Source organism: Lagenorhynchus albirostris, chromosome 4 (genome assembly GCF_949774975.1).
Source record: "Lagenorhynchus albirostris chromosome 4, mLagAlb1.1, whole genome shotgun sequence".
Lineage (NCBI taxonomy): Eukaryota > Metazoa > Chordata > Mammalia > Artiodactyla > Delphinidae > Lagenorhynchus > Lagenorhynchus albirostris.
In genome coordinates, this window is record NC_083098.1 from 7790470 (window position 1) to 7800171 (window position 9702).

Here is a 9702-nt window from a genome sequence, read left to right on the forward strand (position 1 = left end):
CCCCCTGGGGGAGGAAGGTCGGCATCCTCCTTCAATACAGAAACAAATGTGATGTGTGTGCCCATCGTCTTTGAGTCAGAATGATTTTCCACATTAAATAATACGCCCCAGTGAGAGAATAAGAAAGGAAACATTCACTGTTTGAAGAAATGAAAGAAAGAAGTGTTTAGTGAAGTTTTATTTCTTGTTTCCTTTCAGACACTGCAACCACAGGCTGAGAAAATGAAGCAAGACTCTGTGGAAGAACAGAGGGTAAACAGAATTATTCTTCTCAAATACACCCCTTCCAACTCTGTAAAGAGAAAAGTCAATAAGAGGAAATTTTTAACTGTCAAAATATTCTTGTGTACCTAGAATGGAAATGGAAAAATTATACAGCATAATTTTGGCACTTTAATTCACACAATGTGTGATAGAAAAGAGAAAAAGCCTTCTGAATGGGAATTCTTTCTCTTCAATGATTTCTTCCTTCAGAGGGATGAATAAAAGTTCTGGGATATTGTTATTAGCAAACAATATTTTCCCACACATGTACGTGAGAACAGAGAGATAAATGAGGGAGAAAACAAAGGGAAGTGAGTTAACAAGTCTTCATGGGGAAATTCCACGTACATGGAGTTAGTTTTCCAGATGCAACCAGAAAGTTAAATAAGTACCTTCAGCTTTTCGTGTCACCAAATTGCAACTTATTTCTGCCTACCATGGTTTCTTCTTGCAGTCTCAGAAAATTCTGTTCTAAAAACTAACAATCTTCCGCTCTCTATCTCAGCCGAAAACTGCAAAGGCAAAAACCACAAGCTTAGGAGCCTGAATGTTCATGCTGGGAGTTTTGCCAATTTGCCATCAGCATGAATACTGTAAAATCTGCCTTTCACCTCGTCCCTCTGCCTCCTCCTACCTGAAAATATGTCCAAGTGCTCCATTTCCATTGAAATTTGGTAATAAGATTGATACACCCTGGGGGAGAGAACTGTTTGACAGTCGTCCTCAGGGAAAACAGACTTAGAGATAGAAAAGAAAGGAACAAGCTGCTCTCTTCAGGAGCCGGCTGACACACGCCGTCCTGCGGTTATCAGATGTACCACCACTTGTTAGATGCAGAAATAGACTTGACCCAAGTTAAAAATACCTTGTACTATCAAAAAGAGAGCCAGAAAACTTCTTCGTAAGAGATAAACCCATCTTAATATAATGTTGTGTTTTGTAGATAATGGACAAGGGCCACCATGAGAAACATGGGTATTATCTTTTTAAGTATGTTTATACCTCGTCTGGGAGGAAAAATCAAACTGATGTGAAGGTAAGCAGAATCCTAGTGATTTTATCATGATCCAAACTCTGGACAAACATTAGGCGAAACTGTAGGGAAGACAAAGTTGACTTTTGCCTTCTCTGGGGTTTCTGTCTACGGCTGGTGCCTTTATATTCTTCCCACGGTCCCAGGCTCCTGGAGCATCTCTGCTATGGAACTCTGTGTCCCAGTGTCTTCCTGACACAGATGGGCTACCGCATGCCCTGGCCCAAACCCTGCCCTGCTTCAGGACCTGCCACAGCAGATGTGGTGCTGGTGGATACTGGACACCCATTGAGTTTTTCATGTTATTGCTTCTGAATAAAGTTTGATCCTTTGTAAGGAGGTTTTCTGGACATATTCTACCATATGCTCTAATGGGGCAGGGGGGAATGGATTAGAAAGAAATCATTTTGGCCTAAAAAGTGGCACATTTTAGTGTCCCTTAAATTCATTCCACAGATGATGCCATCTGTGTCAGGATGCTTGGAAGAGAAAAAATAAGGGCATTGTCACTGGAATAAAACAATAATTCTTTTCACTCAGACCTTTCTTGCAGACTCACTGGCCACAGAGCTAGAAACAGTTTAAAATGCCATCAGCAAAAGGACTATTTACTTTCTTCAAATCTGGCCTCATTCCCCATGAAAGTAGTAGCTTCCCTTCAGAATGTTATTCTGTTCTGCTCAATATTCTTTATACGCATCTCGAAGACTTAGCACCTCTAAAGCTAGCTGCCTTTTAAACTTATCGGTTGTAACAAATCCATGCTGAGAGCTTCCTATTGTGCAAGATATTATGAGAGATAAAATGATTGAGAAAACTTAACTCTTTCTCTACAGGATTTTAGAGTTAGAAAAGAAACAAAAGGTGCTTACAAAAATTATTGTAACCCGAGACAGAATGTGCAAAGTGCTATGTGAGTGGTACCCAAAAAATCATGCTTCAGGGCTTGAAGTAGAAAAGATTAGTTCCTAGTGTGGTGTTCAGGGAAAGCTACGTAATGGGAATAAGCGAACTGGACCTTGGAGGATGAGCAGGGTTTGAGCAAACATTTGTGTGGGAGAGACTGTTCTCCATGAGAAGAATAATATGAGGTAAGGCATGGAGACAGAAAAGCAGATGAGCCAACTGACTGTACGACCATCATACAGTAAACGGTGCCACAGGAAGTCATTTAACATAAGCAGTGCAAAAATGATCGACCATCGCACATCACAATTTAAAAGTTGTTTCATGTTTTATTTATAAAAACTCTTCAGTCTTTAAAGAAAGGTACACCATTAGTGTACACGTTACTGTTTTAAAAGCAGTAAAAACACCAAATATAAAACAAAACTTCCCACTTCAGAACAGGGAGGGGAAAAAATTAAGAAGGGATTATTATAATGCACCTGTTTAACTCAAAAGTGTATATTAGCAGTGAGCAAATGAACTTACTTGCAAAGGAAAATACAAATGTCTGTGTAAAAATTTCCCAGATGGAATGCCTTAAAACAGGTCAAATGTTTCAAATACTTTTTATTCAGAAATAATTCACTCTAACTTTTTTTCTATTATACTTTTCCTCATGAGAAAACCTTATCTATTTTCAGAATATACCTGCCAATATAAAAGATTAGTGAATAATGATAACTCCCCCCAAATAAGTCATTTCAAATTATATCTTAAAAATACTACACTTTGGGGCTTCCCTGGTGGCGCAGTGGTTGAGAGTCCGCCTGCCGATACAGGGGACACGGGTTCGTGCCCCGGTCCGGGAAGATCCCACATGCTGCGGAGCAGCTGGGCCCGTGAGCCATGGCCGCTGAGCCTGTGCGTCCGGAGCCTGTGCTCCGCAATGGGAGAGGCCACAACAGTGAGAGGCCCGCGGACCGCCAAAGAAAAAAAAAAAAAAAAAAAAAAAACTACACTTTGGAACTTTTGTATACTGCATGTGAGTCAGCTTTGTAAGAATAGAGGGTGCTTCTGTAAACCATTTTTATCTTGAGGTTCAAGTGTGAGCTGAGTCTACAATTCCCCACAGCTTCCAACATTAATAAGATTTATGTATAAAAGCAGACAGTCTTCCAAGTAGAACAGTACTCCTATTTGAGGATGGATCTGAACATAGTGACCTAATAAGAGCCTCTGCACATGTCAACCTGGAGAAGAGAAAGCACCCAGTGAATATGGAGAAAACCTGGACTTTCCTGGAAGGGTTTTATGTGAAAGAGGAAATAAACTTAAGGACTGCTGCATCAGGAAAAAAAGGGATACTAGTTACTAGCTGCAGGTTTAAAAAAACTTGAAAAAATTAGAATATCCATAAATGAAAACATCTGACATGAAAAGTAACAAGCAATTAGCTCATAAAATGTTCAAGGATGTTCAAGCTGACCACAGGTCATAGAAACTGGAAAGGACGTGGGCTGGGAGGCTGTGACACCCAATTCAGTCTCTAACTGGATGTTGCTTTTTGAGCTTAGGTTCTATATCCCATCGACGTCAACACATCTAATATTAAAGTTATCTTTTTCTCTTGTCTTCACTTTTTCATGTCAACGTTCTAGGTATTAACCCTTCTTCTATTTGGGCACCAGTAGACGGTTTTTCTTTGTGACATTTTTCTTTGGCATAGTCCTAATCCAAGCGATTACATCTCATTCCTGGACACTGCAGCATCCTCCTGACTGTCCTTTCTTACCACAATTCCTCCTAAGCCTCTGATTTTTATTTTGTTAATCTCTTGATCATGCACTTTCACTAGTTCTTCATCCCTTGCAAAATAAAACCAAACTCTTACGCCTGGAGTCCCAGGTTCTACAAAGCTCTGACCCTCTGTCTGTGCAGACCCTGATTGAATACAAGGTCTCTGTCACAGCACCTCACGCCCACCCTCCATACCCCTGCAGGACTGCTGCCTCTGCCATTCAATAAATCATCAGGTACTGCTTAGAACATGTAGCGCCCAGCCCAACTTCTTACATGTCCCAGTTCCTCAAGAAATATCTCTTATTTTGATCTCATGTTACCCGTCAGTTCAGAGGTCTATGTAGCGGTGTTGTAAATTTCAGCTCACCCTACAAGTCTGTGGTGGAGAGAAAGTATGGTATTTATTCTGTCTATAATTGTTCTGTTGCTCAAGAGCTCCTACCTGTGGGCTAATGAAAGGGTAGGGAGTGTGCAGAAATTAATTTAAATTCAACCTGTTTAAACTTAAGGTTATCTACTCATGGAAATACTTCTTTAAGGAAGCCCTTCAGTCCCTTTTGGATAAAAATGCTCAGATGCTCCTTCTTCCCCTAAGACGGCGTGCAAGCACGTGAGGGAGTTGGGGGTGGCCTACACTGTCCAGCCTATACCATATACCATATGCACACACACGGCTCAAGCCACAGTGGAGAGGAAGACGTGAGATCCTCGGACATGGACGGGACAATGTTGCTCGACCCCTTGCGTACTGCTTGCCCTGCTGGTGTCCTAAGATGAGGCCACTGGCTACAGTAGCTTAGGACCAAACAGTACAGCCTTGGGGCAGCGCTGATTCAGGCTCTCCTGGCTCTCACGGACAATGTAGACCCCTCTTTGTTCGCGTATGACTCACATTTGTTCCTAGTATATATGCTCCATCGACTTTGCTCCTTCTAGAGCCACTTCACTCCCTCTGGAAAGCTCCTAACCATTCTCAGATGCTTCCATATCTAGCCTGTGCCACAGAGAAACAGTGAGTGCTGTGGGCAAAATCAATCTCAGCCCCTCTTTCTTCTTGACCACATTGTTCAAGCTTCTTGCACCTTGGCTGTACCTCGAGTTGGTAAGGTGCAGCCTATGAAGCAGCATTTTACAGACCTTCCCCCCCCAAAAAAAGGACAAATTGAGATACAGGCATAAACACTCTATCCTTCTTCTCCACTTTCTCTTTTTCATCCCATTATTGTCTCAGGGACTTTTCTCATCCGGACCTCATTACTTAAACTTAGGATCCAGAAGAGTGGTTCTCCAAAGGTGGTCGCAGACCAGCAGCACCAGCATTAGCTGGGAACTTGTCATACATGCAGATTCCAGAGCCCCACCCCAAGCCCACTGAATCAGAAACTCTGGCCGTTGGGTCCAACAGTCTTCATTTTAGTAAGTCTTCCGAATAGTTACGAGAAATGCTAAATTTGAGAACTACTGACCCAGACTATCAAATCTGGTTTATTACATGACAAAAGAGGGAAAAAAATAAAATTAATGAATCCTTTTTCAGACAAAAGCTAGGGTGGCCAACACCTGCTGCAAAATATTTTCTTTGGATGTCAGAACCTAGATTCTTCTATTTGTATATTTTCTGTTGAGAAAAAAGAGAAGAGGAAAAGATTTATACCTTTGAAGACCAGGGTGAAAGCAAAGAGAGAGAATGGGAGTGGGGGGAGGGAGAGAGAGAGAGAGAGAGAACGAGAGCAAGAAAAATCATGTTTGAAAGACGAACTTCATTTCACTTGCAATGTGTCACTAGTCACAAGATGAGGACCACACTGTCCTCTTTAAAGTCAGGTCCTCCTTTAAAATCAGGCCCTAATCTATATTTCCAAACTTATTTCTCTTATTTGGATTCTCTTCTGTATTATTCTCTTTAGGAGTTCTCTACTCCAGCCTTATAATGTTATTCATATTATCTTTCAAATGTTTCCTGTTTCCAAACATGTGAATATGCCATTTACTCTTAAGATGTTCTCACCATTTTCCTTACATGTATTTGAATCTTACCCACTCTTCAAGCCTTTCTCATCCTTCTTTTTCCGTGAAACCTGCTTTGGCCGTTCCAGAATTATCTCTACCAACAAATCTCTATTGAGTTAAAAGACTCTTTTTATTAAGTATCTGGCGGGGTTTTTAAATTTATTATTATTGCCTAAGAATTATTAAATTTTAAAAGTTTAACATAAAATAACCACTTTATGTTGAAAATTACACTTTAGCAGGAAGAAAAGAACAAAGACAATATTGCTCTTCCCCATTCTGGCCAGAGAAGACATCAAGAGCCAGTGCCTCAAGAAAATATCGTCCAAGAAAAAGAGAAAGACGTGTCCCTCCCTGGAACCAATGAAAATAACAAAAGCACTAAATCTCAAAATCTTCTGGAAGATAGACAGACAACGAATAAAGACTACAGGATTAGTAACAAAGAAAATGCCCACAATGACCTGAAGACGTCCATTTATCCTGAATCGACTGGGAGTCGTGGGACTGAGGATGGAGACAATGCCCTTAGCAAACTACATGACCAAGAAGAATACGGCAAAGCTCTCATCAGAAATAACATGCACCACATAATGGAGCCAGGGGCTGTGACTGAACTCTTGAGGGAAGAAAACAAAGAGAACAAAGCCCGGAATGTTTTAAGCAAAGTTCCAGCAGGTGCCAATTATGCTAAAGCCCCCTCAAATATTAAGAAGAATCATCAAAGAGATTCCCAAGCCCAGAATATTCCAGTAAAAAGCAAAAGTACCCACCGTATCCAATACAACATGGACTGTCTAAAACAGCTCCCCAAAGCCAAACAGGTCTCCAGTGATTTTGAAGGCAGTGGTTATCCAGATCTCCAAGGGCAGGAAGACAGTAGCTCTCCTTTCAGTGGAGATGGTCCACCTTTTAAGGACATTTCTGGTAAAGGAGATGCTATTCGTCCTGACCGAGAAGGTACAGATATTCAAACAGAGTTTTCCAGCCCAAGTGAAGCTGAGACCATTAATCCTGATGTGAGAGGACCAGGTTATAATGAGATCCCAGAGAAAGAAGGGAATGGTGGAAATACCATTGGAACCAGGGATGGAACAGCCCAAAAGGCAAATGCTGCTGATGTAAGCCTGGTGGAGGGCAACAACAACATCATAGGTAGCACCGATTTTAAGAAACTCTCTGGAGAAGAAGGAAGCAGAGTGGATGGCGGCAGCCAAAATGCTCGTCAAGGGGAAATAGAGTTTCATTACCCTCACGCACCCACAGAAGACAAAAGAAAAGATGGCGGTAGTGATGGAGCTGAAAGTACTAATGAAATTCCGAAAAATGGCAAAGGTAGTAGTAGAAAAGAGACAGCACATTCTAAAAGGAATCAAGTGACCTCAAATGAAAAACAAAGATTTCCGAGTAAGGGCAAAGGTCAGGGCCAGTTCATTCCTTCTCGTGGTCTTGATAATGAAATTAAAAATGAAATAGGTTCCCATAATGGCCCCAATAATGAAGGGACCGTAATAACACACAGCAGGAAAGATTATTCTGTGCCCCACAGACGAAATAATTCTATGCAGAACAAGGGTGTGTCACAAAGCAAAGGTTCCTGGGGTTACAGAAAGCCCCATTCCAATAGGAGGTTTCGCCCCCCTAAAAAGCATGACAGTAGTGAATCGTCAGACAGTGGCAGTTCCAGTGACAGCGATGGTGACTAGAAATTCCCAGCAGGATAAAGATTTGATACTTGGTCAACTGTGACTTAACAGTATAAAGGGGAGCCACCTGACAGCAGACCAGACGGACAGAGCCAGGAACTGAATAAGCCAAGAGACCTGGCCTCCCGGGGAGAACTGTTGCTATTTTGACGGTCACAGTATGAAATCCTATTCAAAGTTATGATGCTTTATGAAATCCTATTCAAAGTTATGATGCTTTTTTAAGGAAAAAGAATTCATTAAGGATTCATGGAATAGGTAACATTTGAACAGATATCATTTAAAAATAGGTTGTGTCACAAAACCCTTCCTTTGTTGTTTGCTCTGTAGACATGAAAAACAATCTCTCTCATATGATAATCTGTAATTAAATGATCTATAAGGAAGTCTGTTGTCTGCGGTGCTTCATTTCAGACACAACAAGATTAGTTCTGCCTCTGGCAAAGGCAGTGCTATGAAATTAATCCACTGGGTAAAGCTTGAGTGCCTCCCTACATCCCACTCTGCTCCAGCCAGTAGTTCCTTTTGCTTCTGCTCTAATAAAGATACCCTGCGTCATGTCCTTCTATGCTCTTTCCTCTGTTGCACGTTTATAACTTCTAGTAAAGCAAGTTTTATTTCCTGAAGCAACTCTCCAGGTTATCACTTTTCTCAGTTCTACCTCCTTCTAGACAAAGAGGTGAATGGGGTGGAGGGAGGGCAACAGGGAGAATTTGAGAAGGAGAAGCTCAAGTGCAAAACCAGGACAAAAACTTACTTCGGCAGATATTACTCATCGGCTGATTCCAAATCATCTCAGCCCTATTTCTTTTTTCTGGCTTTTAGCGTAGATGCTTTTCCAGCTAATAGCCTTGTGATACCATTCTGGAAATTAACCCTAAGTCTCCTGGTCAGAGAGAGGAGTGGAGTTCTGGAAGGCTTTTTGTCTTCTTGGTAAGAGAGTGTATACAGTTAGTACCACCTGTCCTTTTTTTCTTACCCTATTCTTCTTTGCTTAACATCAACATGATGCCTGGAGGTGCAGCAGCCATTCTGTGACCATGAAGGAAGGGCGTGAGATAATAGGGAAAAAAATATATATATATGTGTGTGTGTGTGTGTGTGTGTGTGTGTGCGCGTGTGTGTGTGTGTGTATACACACACACACACATATGTATCTGTTCCCAGTTCCTGGCACAGAACTCCTAAAACCCTTGTAATTTCCTAAGTGATAAGAGCACTAGGACCATCTTTTGTTCTAATATTTCGTCTTTGACCCCAGTTCCTGACACAGAGTCCCTAAATCCCTTTGGATCTCCTGGGTGTTAGCAGTGTCTTTTGTTCTAATGAGGTGACTCTGAGTGGGCACCAGAAAGACCCAGCCACAATTAGAAGCTTGAAATTTTCAACCCTACCCCCTATTCTGCAGAGAGGGGAGAGGGGCTGGAAACGAAGTTTATAGTTGATTATGCCTATGTCATGAAACCTCCATAAAAATCCCCAAAATGTGGAGTTCAGAGAGGGTCCAGGTTGTGCGAACACATCATAGGAGAACAGCTCACCCGGGGGGCATGAAAGCTCGGCATCCCTTCCCACAGAACTTGCCTTAAACGTCTCTTCCATCTGGATGTTCATCTGTATCTTTTATCATATCACTTTACAATAAACTGGTAAACAGTAATAAACTGTTTTCCTCACTTCTGTGAGCCACTCTAGCAAATTAATGGAACCCAAGGAGGGCGTATTGGGAACCTCCAATCAACAGGCAATAGGTTGGAAGCACAAGTGACAACGTGGACCTGCCATTGGCATCTGAAGTGGGGGACGGAGACAGTCTTGTAGGACTGAGCCCCTAATCTGTGGGATCGGACACTATCTCTGGGTAGATAGTGTCAGAACTGAGTTAAATTTGGGGACACCCAGCTAGGGTTACAGACATACTTGGTGTGGGGAAAAAGACCCCACACATCTGGTGTCAGAAGTGTGAATGTGATAGCAGTGTGAGAGTAAACGAGATAGGAG

At 41.8% G+C, this 9702-nt stretch overlaps 1 protein-coding gene across 1 annotated transcript in view; it reads left to right on the forward strand.

Annotated features, from left to right (window-relative positions):
* Positions 1 to 7701, forward strand: part of MEPE (matrix extracellular phosphoglycoprotein) — a 32537-nt gene extending 24836 nt beyond the window's left edge. The window contains exons 4-6 of the mRNA XM_060147555.1: positions 199 to 252; positions 1208 to 1300; positions 6235 to 7701. Of these exons, the coding sequence (XP_060003538.1) occupies positions 199 to 252; positions 1208 to 1300; positions 6235 to 7701 (1614 nt within the window). The remainder of the gene's footprint in view (positions 1 to 198; positions 253 to 1207; positions 1301 to 6234) is intronic.
* The last annotated feature ends 2001 nt before the right edge of the window (positions 7702 to 9702 follow it).